This window comes from Erpetoichthys calabaricus, chromosome 5 (assembly GCF_900747795.2).
Source record: "Erpetoichthys calabaricus chromosome 5, fErpCal1.3, whole genome shotgun sequence".
NCBI classification, from domain to species: domain Eukaryota; kingdom Metazoa; phylum Chordata; class Cladistia; order Polypteriformes; family Polypteridae; genus Erpetoichthys; species Erpetoichthys calabaricus.
The window spans coordinates 4,171,271-4,190,302 of record NC_041398.2 but is presented as its reverse complement, the minus strand read 5'-3'; the positions used below and the strand labels follow the sequence as shown (position 1 = coordinate 4,190,302).

Genomic DNA, 19,032 nt, shown 5'->3' with positions numbered 1-19,032 from the left:
GGTGTGCCGGTGGTGTTGCGGTTTAGTGTTACTTTCTACTTCGTTTTTGTACTTTAGTGTTTAATAATAAATAATAATAATTCATTCCATTTATATAGTGCTCTTCTCAGTACTCAAAGCGCTAAAAAAGTGAGTGATACTTAGCTGATAGCAGTGTAGAAGCAGCACAGCACAACGCAGCCGGTAGGACAGGCGGGTGTGGTAGCGTAGGTGAGCGGCGATAGCAAGCAGCAGGAGGAGGAAGCAGGATTTGGATGTTCCAATACACAGCCATAAACAGTAACGCTTGGTAATATCAGGTGTGATCGCCCCGGAGCCATAAGCCAGGTTAGTATGACCATCAGATCAGTTCCCGTCGTAGAGTACTGTAAGATGAAATGGGAGCAGATCAGCATGCTTTGTTTCCTTACAAACCTCCCATAGTTTATGAAGACGCACAGCAACAATTAAATCATACAGATTCTGGTGTATTCGCAATTGCATTTGCTGTGTGTATTTCTTTAGGTATTGACCCAAGTGATCAAGTTTTTACTATTTCTTCAATGCGAAATCACTTACAAATAATTTTTGTTACTCAACAATTTCTTCCATTCCCTGTCGAAAGTAGCCGACAGGCGACACCAGTTACAAGTATTCAGTGCGTTCAAAGACCTGTACGAAGTACGGCGACTAACACAGTCACTCATAAAAGGGGAGATGACTCGGTGCAGGAAATGGGGATTGAAACTACCTGGGAAGACATGCAATCAACGAGGCGATTAAACGGATCTCAAGAGACGTCTTCTAGGTTGGAAAAGAAGCGCTTGGCTGCCAAAACCATATATATACATAAATATATACATCTATATAAATAAAAATGTAAATGTTCGTTTGTTCAAAACCTTAAATCTCCAAATGTTCTTCACCGATTGCTTTGAAAATTTGACACAACGTTGCATTCGAATACGCGCGTGTTTTTATATATATATTATATAGATGTCACACCTGTGACAGGTAAAAACATGCTTTTTTTGAAAACACAGCACCATCTGTTGGACGTAAACGCAACACACGCCATACTAAATATTTTACCATTCTATTTCAATGTTTCGATCAAATACATTTATAAGTACGTGAATAAAGGCAGCGACATGGCAGTTTTTGGCGTGCAACCAGAAAGAAGTGATAGGAATGCGGTCATACATATCGATGAAATCGCACAGTATTAGGCTGGAAGATACATAAGCAGCAATGAAGCTGTATGGCCAGTTCTTTCATTTCCCATACATGAACGAAGTCCAGATGTTATTCACTTAGCACTACATCTAGAAAATGGACAACGCGTTTATTTCACAGCTGCAAATGTGCAACAAATAGCCCTGAATCCACCAGCTACAACGTTAACTGCTTTTACGTTATGTCAAAATGACATGTTTGTGAAAACACTGCTGTATTCGGAGGCGGCACGGTGGCGCAGTGGGTAGCGCTGCTGCCTCGCAGTTGGGAGACCTGGGGACCCGGGTTCGCTTCCCGGGCCCTCCCTGCGTGGAGTTTGCATGTTCTCCCTGTGTCTGCGTGGGTTTCCTCCGGGCGCTCCGGTTTCCTCCCACAGTCCAAAGACATGCTGGTTAGGTGGATTGGCGATTCTAAATTGGCCCTAGTGTGTGCTTGGTGTGTGGGTGTGTTTGTGTGTGTCCTGCGGTGGGTTGGCACCCTGCCCAGGATGGGTTCCCTGCCTTGTGCCCTGTGTTGGCTGGGATTGGCTCCAGCAGACCCCCGTGACCCTGTGTTCGGATTCAGCGGGTTGGAAAATGGATGGATGGATGCTGTATTCGGAAGTGCCTACGTATTACACATGGAATGCGAGTAGAAAATCATTTGAACAACGCAAACGAGGAGAGTGAGTCAACGGACAACGTGCCATATTCAAAGAAACTACGATAGGCAGACTGTACACCGTGAATCCCAATCAAGATGAATGCTTCTTTGTTCACATGCTGTTGGTAAATGTGCCCGGTGCAACGTCTTTCCAGCAATTGAGAATTGTCAACGGTGTTACACATGCCGCTTTCCGAAGTACATGTCAAGCTCTGAATTTATTGGAGAACGACCGACACTGGGATGTATACATTAATGACGCGTGCAACATGTCACATCCAAATCAAATTCGTGCATTGTTTGCAATCATATTGACCGCCTGCTCTCCTTCATCTCCAACACAGTTATTGGAGAAATATAAATCGCACATTGCTGAAGATATTTTCCGTCGAATACGCAAGTAAAATTCAAATATAAACATGGATTTCACAGCAGAAATCTACAACTAAGCGTTGATAATGATTGAAGATTTCTGCTTAAAAATCGCGAACAAAGTTCTCAATCACTTGGTAATGCCATCACCGAATCGATCTGCTCCTGTTTCGTTCGATGTAGAATTGCGTCGTGAACAAAATTACAACCTGCGGTGGGTTGGCACCCTGCCCAGGATTGGCTCCTGCCTTCTGCCCTGTTTTGGCTGGGATTGGCTCCAGCAGACTCCAGTGACCCTGTGTTCAGATTCAGTGGGTTGGAAAATGGATGGATGGACAAAATTACAACACGTTGATCTTTTGTCATATGTGCAATCAAATATTCCTAAGCTAACGCTTCAGCAAAAAGGCATTTACGATCAAATAATGCAAACTGTCAGTAACAGGGTTGGAGAAATCAGGAAATTGGGAACGGAAAGGTGCCGGTTGATCTGACCTCAGGACGAATTTCATTGCCTTATAAAGTCTGCAATTTAATGACGTCAAAAGAAGAAGTGGTTGAAAAAGTATTTCCCAATATTCAAACCAATTATAAGAATCACAATTGGCTGAGTGAACAAGCAATTCTTGCGGCCAAAAACAAAGACGTCTACAAACTTAACAATATTATTCAGTCTAACATTCTGCACAGACAATGGAACAACAAAAAATATTGTATACCCACAAGCATTGTGAAATTAAACAAATTAAAAATGTGCGCTTTCTCTTTTCTTTCTTTTCCATTTAACCAGACTGAGCCACAGCAACGCATATATAATATGTGTACACACACACACACACATATATACATACACATATACATCTATACTAATAAAAGCCAAAGTCCTCACTGACTCACTCATCACTAACTCTCCAACTTCCCGTGTAGGTAGAATGCTGAAATTTGGCAGGCTCATTCCTTACAGCTTACTTACAAAAGTTAAGCAGGTTTCATTTCGAAATTCTACACGTAACGGTCATAACGGTTGACAACGTCCGCCATGTTAAACTTTCTTATTTATGGCCCCATCTTCACGAAATTTGGTAAGCGGCTTCCCTGCACTAACCGAAACCGATGTACGTACTTATTTCGGTGGTATGACACCACTGTCGGCCGCCATATTGAACTTTCCAACAGTCTTTGTTACTTAATGGGCCCATCTTCAAGAAATTTGGTACACGAGTTCCCAACGCTAACTGAATCCTACTTACGTACATATATACGTCCATAGGCTGCAGCTCAGTCCACACTCTGAATGCTTCAGGCACTCCTGAGCATAATCTAATTTTGAAGGTTGGGGCACCAATGATGTTACTGAGAAACTTACAACCACCGAAACTTTGTAATGGCACGAGACTTCAGGTCACGTGTCTGCAAAAGAACCTAATTGAGGCAACTATTTTTACTGGCGGTGGCTCAGGGGAGAGAGTTTTTATTCCTTGCATCCCCGTTATACCCTCTGATCTCCCATTTCAATTCAAACGCCTCCAATTTCCAGTAAGGCTCTGCTTCGCAATGACAATTAATAAGTCTCAGGGACAGACCCTACAAAAGGTTGGCATTGATTTGAGGCAAGATTGCTTTTCACATGGCCAACTATATGTCGAATGCTCAAGAGTAAGCTCAGAACACATCTTGGTCATATTACAACCGGAGGGGCGAACTGACAACGTGGTATACAAAGAGATCCTTAACAAATAATTATTGGTACATTTTCCCTCAGTTTATTATTTAAAATTTTAAAGCAGTACTTCGCCGCTGTGAAGCGCGGGTATTTTGCTAGTTATGCATAATTAGTATTATATTATTTAGGTCTAAAAATTAGGCTCATACCATTCTACCCAACAAGCAAATAGGCTGATTATAATTTCTAACTAATCGACGTCCACTTGATAACGATTTATATTTATGTACCAGCTCGGTTAAACTGTATCCCTTTCCTCCCATCTACCTACACATTCACAGAATGGCTAATCAAAGGGATTTTAGTCAAAATAGCTAATGCATGGTAAATTATACAAATAAATCATTCAACAAACACTCAATGGCAGATGGAATCGTGGATCTAAATGATCTAGAAGGTGACATCTTCCAGAACTGAAAGTGGCTTGTTGCCCAGGCTTACGAATTCCACTGTTTTTGCTGTCACAGTAAGTCTTTGGCGTTCTTGCTGTCCGTTTTATAAGGTTGAGTTTTCTAAGTGCTGCCATTATTGGAGGCTGAGTGAGAGTAGGTGACTGAGCTAGACTAAGCTTGATGGTCGCCTCAGCCTTTGAACAGCTTGTTCTTCACACCAGTCCCTTTTGTGTTGACTTCTTATATGCTGAATAAGTTTTGTATTGTTGAAAGTGTTAGCAGAGAATCCTCCATCACTGACTGCGAGGACGTGTTTCTGTATTTTGGTAATGTTGGAACTTTGTCTTACGTGCTTTTTATCATTCAAGATCAGATGTTAAGATCAGCTAATTTGCTGATCATCAGTCAAATCATTTGGAGTGAAAATTGACTGATTTTGATTTGTTATCGATTGATCAGATCAGGCTTGTCTTTTACATGTGAGAGAAAGGTGGACAAATTGAACAGACAGCAGCAGAACATGTAAAGACCACACATGGATTGGCCAGACCATAAATGGCACCTCGGTGTGATGAAGTAACTCCAACCAATGTGCCACCACTATACTTGAACTGTTTCATTTATTTTAAAAGGCGGGTAGTGCTTTGGAATTTGGACATCAAACCCTGAAGTTGAAGGTTCAAATTCAGTTATTGACACCATGTGACCACGAGCAAGTCACGTGATCTCTCTGTGCTCCAGTTGGAAGAACAAGAGAAATGTAACCATTTGTGTCTCAAATGTTTAAGTCGCCTTGGATAAAGGTGTCAGGGGAAAATATAATTAAAATGTTTGTGTTATTTCAGATTTTCAGAAGAATGGCAGCTTCTCTCCACCTTCATTTGGTCAGCCCTCTTTTCAATACAAAGCGAAAGGTATGAAGAAATCAGCAAGAGGATCAGAGGACCTGACAGCAGTCTTATTACAGTGCAGTTCTCTCCCTGCTACAGGAGTAACACAGACAGAAGCCATCAAAACTGATCGACAGCAAGTGGAGAGAGAAATCCAAATTCATACTGGAAAAAAATCTTTGGAATGTGGCAAACAATTCACACACAAAAGTGATCTTAAGCATATGAAGATTCACAATGGAGAAAAAACATATTGTTGTCATGAATGTGGTAAGTCGTTCTCAAGGATAAGCCATCTTCAGAGGCACAGAAGAATCCACACAGGTGAAAAACCTCATTGTTGTCTAGAATGTGGCAAGTCCTTCTCAAGGAAAGACAGTCTTCAGGACCACAGAATAATCCACACAGGAGATAAAACTAATTGTTGTCCAGATTGTGGCATGTTGTTGTCAAGGAGAAGCGATCTTCATAGACACCGAAGAATACACACTGGAGAAAAACTTCATTGCTGTCCAGAATGTGGTAAGTTGTTCTTGCGTATAAGTGGTCTTCAGAGACACAGAAGAATCCACACAGGAGAAAAGCCTCACAATGAAGTAGCGGCCCTGAAGCACCACAAACTGGTTGATTCTGATAGAAATCTGAAGGTGAAACTCTGTGAGAAACATCAGAAAAGTCTGGACATGTTTTGTAAAACTGATGAGATGTGTATCTGCATGATGTGTGGAATGACTGAACATGATGGTCATGAAAAGGTTGAGCAGAAGACAGAAAGAGAAGGAAAACAGGTGAGTGGAGTTTAGTGTTTAATGGAAGCTAGACAACATGAGTTGAGTGATACGTAAATGTAGTTTGTCAGAGAAATCTATTCCTTCATGTTGAGGACTCTCAGTTTGCTTGTATAGGACAGCAGGGAGCTAGAGCCTGTCCTGGTCAGACAAGGTGGAAAACATGAAACAGTCCAGGATGAGATACACAGTGTGATCCATGGACAGTCGAGTGAGCTGAGTGCTCTCATTAAACTGAGCGGAGGTTCTTTGTGTTCTGATCACTTGTGTCTGGAGTACCTCAGGCCTCTCTAAGAGACACGTTACACTCACCTGTCAGTTAATATTGATGTCTGGGATTAGATCTAAAATTCTTACAATACGCATAAAGTTTTAATTGGCTTTATAGTATAGATGGCATTTTTCAGTTTGCAGTATTTTTTGTATTGTCCTCATCGCTGCAGGCTCAGTTCACTGGAGACAAGCTGACAAACTTGACAAATTACAACACGTACATAAAAGTAAAGATTAGTTTAAACAGACATTAATCAAAGCAACTTCAACTGTGTAACATGAATGGATCAAACAGGACACCTCCATTAATATCCTCATCGAGACAAGGCCAGCTAACAAAAGAGGAGAGGAAATCAGAAACAACAACTGTCAGCACATCTGGAGGAAATAAACCTCTGTAGGTTCAGCAGCCATTTTGAACTGAGAGAAGTCAGACACGTCTGAAGACCTCAGTCTACTGGGCCTCCACCTCCTGGTGTTCCTTCTACTGTACACGTCTGTGCTGGGCAGGCTAATCAGTCCTTTAACTCTTCAATTCCAAGGCTCCCGATACCTCAGGTGTCCCAGTCATGGGCTGCAAAACAGCTTGGCAGTGGAGAAGTGGAAGAGCAGAATACTGAAATGAGAACAGAAACAGAATAGTGGGTGATTAGTAAGAGTTCATGATGATTATGTTATTTACACTTTTATACAAATGACTAACAAACAGAGACGTAGTAATCATAGCTAACAGTCAGCTCTACTAGCTATGCCAGGCTAAAGTGGCGACTCGTAAGCCTGAGAGTGAAGGGCCATCATTATATATGAGCAGGCCGGTCAGATCACAGCTTTGAGACCCCGCAGTGTTAATTTCGACCTCCCTCTGTTGTTTTATTAATCCTTGGACTCTTCAGAAGACTGAAATCATGAGATCTTAATGTGCGCTTGGTGTGAATGTGCAGATAAGTTCAGATACGTACAGCAAGTGGGGCCTCAGCCATTTAAAGCTGGATATGCCTGTTTGACACTCTTATCTGTATTTGGTGGTCTGTAGCCCACTCCTAATGTCAGGCCTGTACCCTTGATGATCTCTGCTCAAATCTCTGTACCCTGACAGATTTGAAGCAGTTGGTTGTCAATGAAATTCTACACCACCAACACACACTGACATTTCTAAATCTTGTGTATCCATTTCTGTTCTTGGCCTCTCTTAGCTTTAGTCAGGTTTGATTTTCTGCCATTCATTTGTTTTCTTTTTGATGACCTCGCGTATTCAGATCTCCTATTTAAAATGTATTGCTAATTTGATTTTGATTAATCTCCTGTAGACGAGACATTTTATAGTTACTTTTTACACTTTTATTATTATCACGGCCTACTACATGGACTGTTAAGACTTTGTAAACTGACGCTTCCGTTATATTTGTTCACTTTCACTCTCATTCGAGGTTTTCATTCTTTTGTAACTTGCTCTTATTATTATAATCTTTTAATTTATTAGTTTTATGTTTTTGGTTTCCAATTCTCTAGTTTGATTCTGTATTTGTTTTTTTGTATTAGTATATATATATTTTACTTTATTGACTTTCATATTAATATCCACCCCAGCTTATCCCTTAGTCTTATTAATATCACTGCCTGTTTCTCATTATGAGTTTGTAAATCTCAACTTCTTAAGCTCCTTGTTAAAAGTCCACGACTGACCTCCTTGTTTGACTTCCCATAACATCAGCGGATCCCATGCCATGGGTGCAGCTGCCATCTGCTGTAAATATCACCCTGATGCCCCTTAGCCCTGTGCCCCTCCATCTTAAACCCAATGTGAGCCTCATGTTAAACTCTCTGATCTCTCCAGTCCTCCCAGGAGTGTCTTGTGTCACAGACAGCACTTCTGATAAGACCACCGGGTGTCTTCTCCTCCATTTTCACTCTTTTCTTACACAAATGCCAGCGTGCTCTTACTTTTGTCACTTACTGTGATGCTGACAATGACAACTGGATCTGCGCCCACTGTGTGTGACTCGTTTGCTCTTCTTCATGTTTGAACTCTGAGTTAGTTAACTTTCACTTGTGTTATTATTTATTTCTCTGATCTTCAGTTATAATGTTTTATTTAAGTATTTCTATTTGTGACTCCTTTGATTTCTTGTCAGATTCCTCTGAACTCATTAAACTCCTCTTCAGATTTCACTTTTTACTGAACTCCTCAGACTCACTCGTGTCTTCTCGGCCTCAGTTATCTCAGTTGACTCCATAAAATGACCAAACACTTGACAAAGTTCTCACAAGTCTCAACTCCGCAATGGCTTTGTTGGTCCTACAATTGCAGTCCTTAGCCATCCGAGGTCTCCTGGGTTTGCAGGTTTCTTCAGTTTTTATGTGTGAAGCTCTGATATCCTGGTTGTCGATGAGATGTCCTCTCAATCTCAAGGACTGACTCGTACACCAGTGAGCCTTCAGACTGTCTCCTTTATTTGTAGCTCTCTTCAAGCCCAAACTCCATCTTGAATTGAACTGTTAAATTAAACCTTTATTTGAATGTTTTTGTGACATTCATATTTGTTTCATTAAATCTCTGTGTCACCTACTGTGTCAATATGAAGACAAGTGTGACAGAAACAGTAAGTTGTATCATGGAATGTGAAATAAATGTGTTGTACAAATTTAATCACTCAAAATGACACCACGAGCTCAGAAAGAGGAAGAGAATTCTGATAAGACCCCCATGTGTCCTCTTGTGTGTCCAAACAGAAACAGCTGGGGGCGACACTGAGTGGAATTAGGAAAAGACTTGAAGAGAAAGAGAAGAAACTGATCGAGACGAGGAAGACAGCAGAGGAGATGAAGGTGAGTGGAATTAAGATGACACTTCATATCAAAGAGAGGAAAAAAAACTAAAAGGGTTGTGAGAGTTTGTGGTGATGACGTGTGAGGACAGGGAGATGGAGAGAAGATGGTTTATTGTGTCCTTCATGGTATTTCACTGCTGACAGCATTTCATGTTTTAGTCATTAGGAATTCAGACTACAAGACCCTCATGTCCTCAGGTTTCTCATTCCTCCACTAAAGGTGACTTCACTCCCCTAACAATAACTCATAATGAAGGTCGGCACTGATGTTCTGAGTTGGATCAGTCGACACAACATTCCCTAATGGACTTTCTCTGTTCATTTTGATATGCACAGCTTTACTGGACTCCATAAGTGAAGGTGTTAGGCTGCTGGACTGAGTGCTGATAACGCGCACCTCCACCTGTTTACATGCTGATCTGCTGAAACGGGCCGATTGTTACCACTCACCTTCCTAAACTAATATAAGGACATGCCAATATCATCCCATGAAGAGTCCTGCTGTACATTCATCTATTGATATCATCAGCTCTAAACAGTCAAATGAATATGTACAGTACAGTGGAACCTCGGTTCACGAACGTCTTGGTACACATACAAATCGGTTTACAAGTAAAAAATTCACCAAACTTTTGCCTCGGTTCACGACCACACACTCAGTATACGAACAAGCCAGTTCCCTTTCGGTTTGTGCACGCCGATGATTTCCCCAAGTGTTGCATTGTTCTCGGTCAGACGTGTGTGCTTTCGCTGTGAACTCTTTGTGCTCTATTTCATTCCCTATCGGTTCGTACGCGCCGATTACTGTATTTAAGCACGTGTTCAGCCTCTCCCTGTTCATTGTTCTCAGTCAGACGTGCGTGCTTTACCTGCGAACTCTTTGTGCTCTTCAGTATTTCATGTGCTTTTGCAGTTAACCATGGCTTCTAAGCACTGTTACCTCCTCTCCACCCAGTTCCTCCTCACTTCATGCCAGAACTCGACTCATGCAAGGTTAGTTTTCTTGGTGGTTAATGGTTAGTTTTTGTATTACAGATTTTTCAAATGTTCATTTTTCGGTTCGTAGTGTGAATTGTTGCAATGTTACTTTTCTTGGTTGTTTATTAAGTTACGGATTTTTCAAATGTTAATTTTTTTTTCCCTGCGATCGGGTTGTAAGGCTATTAGTGTGAACTCCTGCAGTGTTACTTTCTTGGTTGCTTGTGGTTGGTTTTTAAATAAAGTTCGGATTTGTTCAGATGTTCCTTTTTTTTCCCCCTGTGCTTAAAACTCATTTAAAAAAAAAAAAGGTGTTTATACAGCGATCGGGTTGTAAGGCTATTAGCGCAAACTCTTGCAGTGTTAGTTTTCTCTGTTGTTCAATGTTTTCTCAGTGTTATTCAATGTTTTTACTTTTAGTTTATTATTACGATGTGCATTCTATGGTGTGATTAACTATATTTGTGCTTTAAAATCTTTAAAAAAAATATATATATATATTTACATACAGTTCGTACGGTCTGGAACGGATTAATTGTATTTACATACAATCCTATGGGGGAAATTGCTTTGGTTCACGACCAAATCGGTTTACGACCAGAGTTTTGGAACGAATTATGGTCGTGAACCAAGGTTCCACTGTATATGTCAAAAAGACAGTTATAAGGCAATTTCAGAAAAGAAGGAAAAAATTAACAATTAAAAAAGAAAGACACAAAGATGAAAATGACAATGACATTCAACATACAATAGCCGCCATACATGTGAATAAAAACATACAGAGTGAAATACAAACCTCAGCCCTTCTGAAGTTCACACGCTACTCCAGAGTTCAAGTTGTCTGATTATAATGTGGAAATGAATTGTAGAAGATGACCAGTGAAAGAATCTGAAAATTAAAATGTAAAATGTTTTCCCAGTCAGTCCTGAGCCGTTATAATAAAAGGACTGCAGTGAGCTCACCGAGTCTGCAAGTTGGGATTAAATTCAAGACTCACGTCCCTGGAGACGATCGCTGACCATCATTTATTTAGACAGGTCTTCAAAGCCGCAGTTCCTTTTTACAGATGCTGCTCTGTTTAGCGAGTTTTCTTGTCTTTTTCCTCCAGTTGTTGTTCTCTTTCTCCTTTCATATAATTGTGTGATTTATGCAAATTCCTATTACAACCAGCTGTTCAGCCTTCAGGTGTTCTGCCGCTCTTAATTACTCATCTATTCCTCAAACAGGATGTATGGACTATCTTCATACCCACACAAATAGATCAGACAGACAAGCGGCAAACACAGAACATTTTCTATGCAGCGGAGTTACAATTTAACTATTCGTATTTTATGACAAAGGATAGTAAGGTGGTGCGGTGGTCACTTCTGTTGCCTTCCAGATCACCATTCATGGTCCATGAGGTGTTTACCACTACTGGTATCTCCAGTTCCTCTCCCACATCCTCACATGTCAGGTTGGTTAATTGGCAGTGACTGTAATTTTCCCCATTATGATTTCCATTATGGATTTCTTTGTGACCTGGACACACATTTGACTGGCACACTGTCCAGAGTTGCTTCCTATTTCATGCCCAGTTCTTCCAGGATCCATTTATAAGAATGTTCTCATTGGCAGAACAAGAACTCTTCACACACACTTCTGTGCCTGGACTGACTAAACTTTTACAATCTGATTTATTTACCATTGACTTCCATTATAAAGATCAGCGCCATCTGGTGTACTAAAATAGCAACCACAGCAGAATCAGACAACTGGGGTGCAGCCTTCTGTTCAAAGAAATTGGGTGGGGTATAAATTGTCACTCAATATGTGCAGTCCAGAAAAGACACAGAAGTGAGAGTCAAGGAAGAACAAGTGACTGAACGAGAGCCCTCCTGCCAGACTGACCTCCATACTGGTTTACGCTTTTCTAGTTTTATTATAGAATTCCAGCACATTATTGAAACATGAAGTCCTCCATCTAAACCCACACTGACTGTTCATTGGCACTTCTCACCTAGATCTGTGTTGCTCAGTCTTTTCCTGATAATTGCTATCATTAATTTATTTGTGACACATATTAAGATTACATTATTGTCATTCTAGTTAAAATATAACCCATCCCAACTTCTTCCCACACAAACATTTTACGTGTGTGTTAAGCCATCTGATCTTCCTAATCTCACATGGACTGGTGTGGCACAGGTAGAAGTCCTGAGGTGACCACTTTGTCAGTTCTGCTCCTCAGCTTTACACTCAACTCTTAAATCTGTACTGCAGAACTGGCCGTCTGTCCCACCTATTTTGATTATTCTGTGGCACCTGGACAACTTGATGATGACACCTGGATCATCCACTGCTCTGTCAGTCATCCATAGAAGTTTTCTACCTGTGTACTCAGAAGGCAACACAGCATGTGAGACTCTCTATATCTGGAGCAGAACTTCATATCAATTTCCATAATACCTGAATCCCTGACTATGACTACGTTTAGGGCTCTTCATCCCTGCCTACTGTCTCAAAGATATCGGAGTCACACTGCAGCTCTGAAAGGTCCTGAAAACAGCTGAACACCTCCAGCTTTGGGGTTGATGATCCTGGACAGTGTGCACCTCATACCCTATACTTACATCCTTATACCAAAAATCTGCTCAACCCTCTATTCTGTTCAGTTCTCTCTGTAATGATTTAATGTATTCCAGACTATCTGCTAATCAACCTCTTTTGGTATCATCTGCAAACTTAATCAGCTTGTTACTTAAATTCATATCTAAATCATTTATATATAATAAAAATTGCAGTGGCCATAGCACTGATCCCTGCTGGTCTCCACTCTTAACATTGGCCAGTTCTGATGAGGTTCATCACACCATCACCCACTGCTTCCTGTGTCTGAGCCAATTCTGCACCCATCTAGAAACATCTCCCTGAACTGCCACATCTTTTATTTTGATGGCCAACTTCTCATGTGGCACCTTTCCTGCTTTCTGAAAGTCCAAATAAATATCATCATCTGCTCCACTTTGATCGTAGCCTTTTTTTGCTTCCTCATAGAATTCCAGCATGTTACTAAAACACAACCTCCCTCTTCCGAGTCCATGCTGAGTGTTCTTGCCACGTGCTGCTCAATCTTATCCTTAATTATTCCTTCCATTAACTTTCCTGTGATGCACATTCAGCTTACTGGCCTATCGTTGGTTGGATTTGCCTGGTAACCCTCTTTATATAATGAGATAATATTTGCCATTTTGCAGTCCTTTGTAATTCCCAAGTATGTTCACTGTCTGTGTTTTTTAATTCCCCTTTACTATGCCTGATGCACTTCACCTCCTCTTTGTCTGATCTTTTACTACTCAAATATTGAAAGAATCTCTTGGGGTCATCTTTTGCCTTATCTGCTCTATTTCTCTTTAAATACCTTTTAGCCCCCCTAATATCCTTCTTACTGGTTGCCCTCATGTTCTCATATGCCTTACAATTCTCTTTGGATTTTTTAGTCTTCTACGCCTTATTCATCTGTTTTTTCCTTTGTAGCTTCTTTAACTCTTTATTAACCCACTGTGGAGTTTTGTTACATACCTAAATTTGGAATTCAGAGGAAATGTATCTGTCCTGCATTACATGTAAAACGTTTTAAAACCTGTTCCACTGCTCCTCGACTGTCTCCATACTTAAAAGCTTATCCCAGTTTATTCTCTTTAGACTTTGCTGCGTCTACTCAAAATTTGCCCTAATAAAGTTAAACTTGACAGTTTTAGTCTTTTCACAATTGCACTATATATATTTTATTTACACACAATTACTTCACAACAGACCAGCTTTTCTCCACAATAGCCATTCTTCTTCTTCTTCTCCCATCCTCTCATTCTCCACTCCAGGTTAACATTGTCCTGATCCACTCTCAAACACAGGATGACCAGGAGAGGCTGTTTTTAAAGACCACCCTGTGTAACACTACCAGGGTCCTCACAGGACAGTAGTGCTGTCCCCTAGCAGCTTGTGCCAATGGCTCCCCATAGGTCCTACAGAGCTGCTTATCAAGACTGCATATCCCATACAGACCTACAAGTGCCTAAAGAAGATGTTGCTACCCAGAGTACCAGGGGAATACTAGGCAGGGAATACTCCTACCACCCTTCTCCTAATTCAAACTCTCCTCTACAACATTAAAATATTAACAAAACTGTCTTGTGACTTTTATTTTTAAATAGGTGACTCAGTTCAATATTTTTCTCCTATCCAACAGCTTTCTGTGGAAAGAGTGATGAGGGAACACAAGAAGAGCTTCACTGATCTGATTCACTGCATTGAGGAAGCCCACAAGAAATTGACAGAGAGGATCACAGAACAAGAAAAGAGAGAAATGGAGAAGGCTGAAGGAGTCATGAAGCAACTGGAGAAGGAGATTAAGGAGCTGAAGAAGAGAGAAGCTGAGCTGAAGGAGCTTTCAGAGACCAAGGACCATCTCCACTTTCTAAAGGTGAGAGTGACACTTCACAGGGAGTCTGATCAGACTGAGGAGTGTGTGACCTGAGAAACTTCAAAATCAAGAGATCTGAGGAGTTTTTACAAATGGCAAGAACTGACCACTCAGTGTAATTTCATGTTTGCCTAATATTTCCATAGTTTATGCAAAACTCTGAAAGTTCCTGCCTTCATGTACAACACAGGGAGGTAAATCTACAGTTGTTTTTTTGAGGAAGAAAATTTATATGAAATATATTCTTGGTATAAGTCATTTTAAATTACATCACCTGGTAAAAGAAGACACCAACTCCTTCATATCTTTACACCCTTCTGTCATGTCACCTCCTCTTGTCTTTGTCCTTTAACTGATGACATTCACATCCTTCACCATTTCCTCACAGCTCAAACCCCACAGTCTAGTCTGGTCTCTCTTCTTCTTCTCATCTTTCTTTTGTGCTGTTTTGTTATTTCTATAACACACAATATTCCTGATGTGGTCCCACAAGTGTGTTCTACAGGGCAGTTTACAGAACTGTGATGAGCGCACAAAAGGCTCCCAAGTCTTTCTGACAAGTCACACACTTTCTAGTTGCAGACCTTCTACTGTAAAATTATACTGAAGATTGTGTGTGTATATCTTTGGATTTAATTTAATTTACAAATTTCCTTCTTGGGACAAATATCCCATCTATCTATGTATCTATTGTAAGGGACGGCCAGCAGCTCATCCCAGCTGGGATGCCCCTAGAAGGGAAGGATGGGGGAAGGCAACTACTTTTAGACACTGCCTCCTCCACAACACTACATGGGGACTTCCCTGCAGCATAGCAGTGCCCTGGATTCCCGCAGGGCACCATGGGACTTGGAGTTCAGCTCTAAAGACCTGCTGGGTACTGTGGGTGGCACCAGCAGATGCTGCAGGAGGACCTGGGGAGTTTTGCTTTCCTCAGAGCCTGGAAGTACTAGTGAGTCACGAGGACAGACATCCAGAAATACTTCCAGGCTAAAGAAAATTCAAGTTCTTCATTTGGCCTGGAAGTGCTGGAAAGTCACGTGGACGAAAGGAGAGAAGCACTTTCGGGTTGGGCACTATTTAAAGGACTGTAGTGAATCCAGCAAGCAAGCATGCCAGAGTCAGGTGGAGGTGGACAAAGCTTGCTTGGAGATGTAGAGGAGGTGAGAATTGTAATTATTGTGTTATTTGATTGTGTTATGGTGACTGTTGTGCTTAGGAAGCACTGTGCAAGAAGAAAACAATTAAATACTTCTTGGCTCTTTTACCAGGTGTCCTGAGCATTGGTCTGTTGGGTTTAAAGGGGCAACAGTGACCCCTAGCATCTACTCTATCTCTCTATCTGTCTCTCTTATCTATCTCTCTATCTCTATCTCTCCATTAAAGAGCCCAATGCCTTGTTTTGTCTGCTAAGTCAATTTTGCCCCTGCCTGTCCGTTGCCCCCTCGGTCCACTTATCTACAGTCTGATGACTCATCTCTTGGACTTCTGTTCTAAAAGCTTTTTGAAAATCAAGGCCGATGACACTTTTTGGTCCATTATGTGAAACATTCTAAATAACCAATGAATGTATGAGAAGTATTCTCTCTATCTAAACCCAGGATGATAGTCCACCACACTGATGTTTAGTTAAGAGGAGGTCCATCTTATTAATGTTACTTTTTATTTCTCTTTGTTCCCTCTTCTCTTCTATTGCAGACTTTCTCACCTTGCTGTGCCCTTCCTGCTGATGGAGACTCGCTCAGCTTTACTGTCACGGCTGAGTTTTCTTCTGAGGACCTGCTAAAGGAGCTGTCAGGTCTAAAAAAGAATCTGGAAAAGATCATCCAGCAGGACATCCTGACAAGGACTCCACCAGGTACTGTGACTGTTCATGTTTTGTTAAAGTCCATTAGGAGGACCAGAGTGAAAATAAAAGGGACACTGAGTTGTATGAAGTAGGCCTGCTCTTTTACATTTATCTCTAAGCCTTTACTGTTAAGAATTTTTTCTAATATCCCTTACTGTAACTAGCTGAATGACATCACACTCTTATTTTAAACAGAGTAACTGAATGTTTAATGTAAATATTTGAAAATGTAAATATTATTAGCATAGTGAAACACCAGTTTTTTTAAACAGTGTTAATGGTACAGTAGTACGTCTATCTGTTATGATCATGTTGTACGTTTATGAACCTCTGTGCACTGGACATGACATTCCTTACATTCCTCTTTCTTTGTTGACTTGTTTGGTAAAAAAAATAAACAAATTAGAGGAGTGCATTAGAACCCTGACCACTTCAGGACCACCTGAACACTCCACTGAGTGCGCATAACAAGTTCACAGGTGAAACACATTAACAGACTTTACAAATTATAAACTATATAATGTATACAACTGGGTGTTTAAACAAATCTGTAAGCTAAAGCAGTTCTGCACTGATGAACATAAATGGAACCTAACAATGTCTGTCCATGAACAGAACTGCTGAGCTGTGGCCAACTGACAACACAGGAGAGGACAACAGAAAGTGAGGTGACGAGGGTTAACAGGTCAGACATGTGTGCGCCCAACTGCACCGGCACTGTTTACTACCTGGAAGAAAGTCTGAGATCCAATGGTGGACTGGACTGGGCAGGCTGAACTCGGTCAGTTTCTTATCGTGGAGCTCTGAGATGTTGGTATCTAAAGCAGAGGTCAAGTCCACAGAGAAGACCCTCACATGTGTCTGTGGCTCATCAAAATGTTAGTAAATAAAACTCACTGCATCATCCACACACCGGTGGGCTCTGTGTGCAGACTTGATCTGCATGTTTTGTTGCTTTATTTTAACTGCATTACATTTATAATTAGTGTTTAAGAATTTAACATTATAAAATTACATCTTAAATAGGAATGTCAGCATTAATGTGTTAACACTTGAGCTTAATTTAAAAGCCTTGATCCATTAAACTAACACAAAGTTATCGTGAGATTCTAGAATGTACCATCTCATTCCTTCTCTGGTCACTCCTTTATCATCTGAACTGCACTGATCTGCTCTGCTGCTCTCATCTCATCTCATGCAGTCTGCTGCAATGTCCTGAACTGAACTTTACCTTATATGCTATATACAAATGTTTTATCCCATACAAATCACAGTCAGGAGAATTTCCTTCTCAATTCATGAGAGATTATGTCATTAATGTAACAATGAAATAGACACCTGTGATTATTTGCAAGGAGATCAGATCCTGAGATTTTTATTTCCTGAATTTGATTTGCTGCTTTTAGGGTTATTTTATGTAAGTGATCACTTCTTCAAACCATACATTAAAAAGGTTATGAATGTTGTTGCGCCTAAAGCTGTAATGTAACAACAGTTGCGTGGATAACAAAGGGCCTTCTTTTAGTAGACATTCATTCTAGAGCTCCTGCAACTGAAAGCATTCAAAATGAATATGACGAGTAATCACAGAAGCAATTCAATGTTGTGCTAAGTAATGTTATTTATTTCATAAAATATAAACAAAATATTAATAAATATAAAAATCAAAACTATTGGATTACAATCTGACAGTAGAATTAGGATGTTGTGACTCGGGTGGTTTATTATTTCATTTCAAAATCATTGTTTGATGCTGCTGTTCGATGCTGCATTGTGAAGCTTCCTTTTTTCTTTTTCATATTGTGCACAAAAAGAGATCGACTGTGGAATTTGAAAATGTGAACAAACTTGTGTGCCTTAGCAACTGGTTAACAAGGTTAACTAATGATGACAGTGGCCTTGAGCAATGTTACAGACATGTCCAAAATACTGTTGGTTGTTTGCCATAATTTTAATAATGAATGGAATTTCTGATATACTGGAAATAATTCTCGGAGGATATCATAATCCTGACATTATTATATTTATACCTGATCTGATGATGTGGTTCATAGGATATAATAATAAACCAGAATCACTTTTGATTAAGTGTCCATAATTATGCTGTACGTACCATTGAATTTACCTGTATAATTACAGAGTAACTAGTGTTATTAATTTCTACTTACTGTGTAATACAGTGTAACAATATAATTAAGTACTAAATTGTAATTGTTGTTCCACAGTTTTTCTAAGGAGGTATGCACATAAATTGTGGAATAGCAATTACTGTTAATTGCTTCACCACAGCATTACACAGTAAGCAGGAGGTAATAACACTTAGTTACTCTGTAATTATACAGGTGATTCCATGGTAAAATACAATGTAATTATGGACACCTCATCTAAAGTGATACCAATAAACCTTGTGAAATATGCACCGTAATATGAGATTAATCACGATTAATTTTGTAAATAAAGTTTGATTAAACACAATTAAAAATATTAATCTACTGACAGCCCTAATCTTAACATTTTCCATTCTTCTCTTTTCTTTGTATTTTCAGGTCCTGAAGCTCCAATCTTCACCCTACAGCCTCCGGAACCTCAGAGCAGAGAGGAGTTTTTACAATGTGAGTC

General features: G+C 40.2%; 2 protein-coding genes across 2 annotated transcripts in view; one reads left to right on the top strand and one right to left on the bottom strand.

Annotated features, from left to right (window-relative positions):
- LOC114652497 (tripartite motif-containing protein 16-like) overlaps nucleotides 1-19,032 on the top strand; it is a 642,127-nt gene that overhangs the window by 212,227 nt on the left and 410,868 nt on the right. The window contains exons 2-6 of the mRNA XM_051927833.1: nucleotides 5,190-6,022; nucleotides 9,026-9,121; nucleotides 14,331-14,564; nucleotides 16,263-16,422; nucleotides 18,960-19,025. Of these exons, the coding sequence (XP_051783793.1) occupies nucleotides 5,190-6,022; nucleotides 9,026-9,121; nucleotides 14,331-14,564; nucleotides 16,263-16,422; nucleotides 18,960-19,025 (1,389 nt within the window). The remainder of the gene's footprint in view (nucleotides 1-5,189; nucleotides 6,023-9,025; nucleotides 9,122-14,330; nucleotides 14,565-16,262; nucleotides 16,423-18,959; nucleotides 19,026-19,032) is intronic.
- The window catches only part of LOC114642076 (tripartite motif-containing protein 16-like), a 920,397-nt gene that overhangs the window by 577,252 nt on the left and 324,113 nt on the right, over nucleotides 1-19,032 (bottom strand). The gene's annotated exons all lie outside the window — the stretch shown is intronic.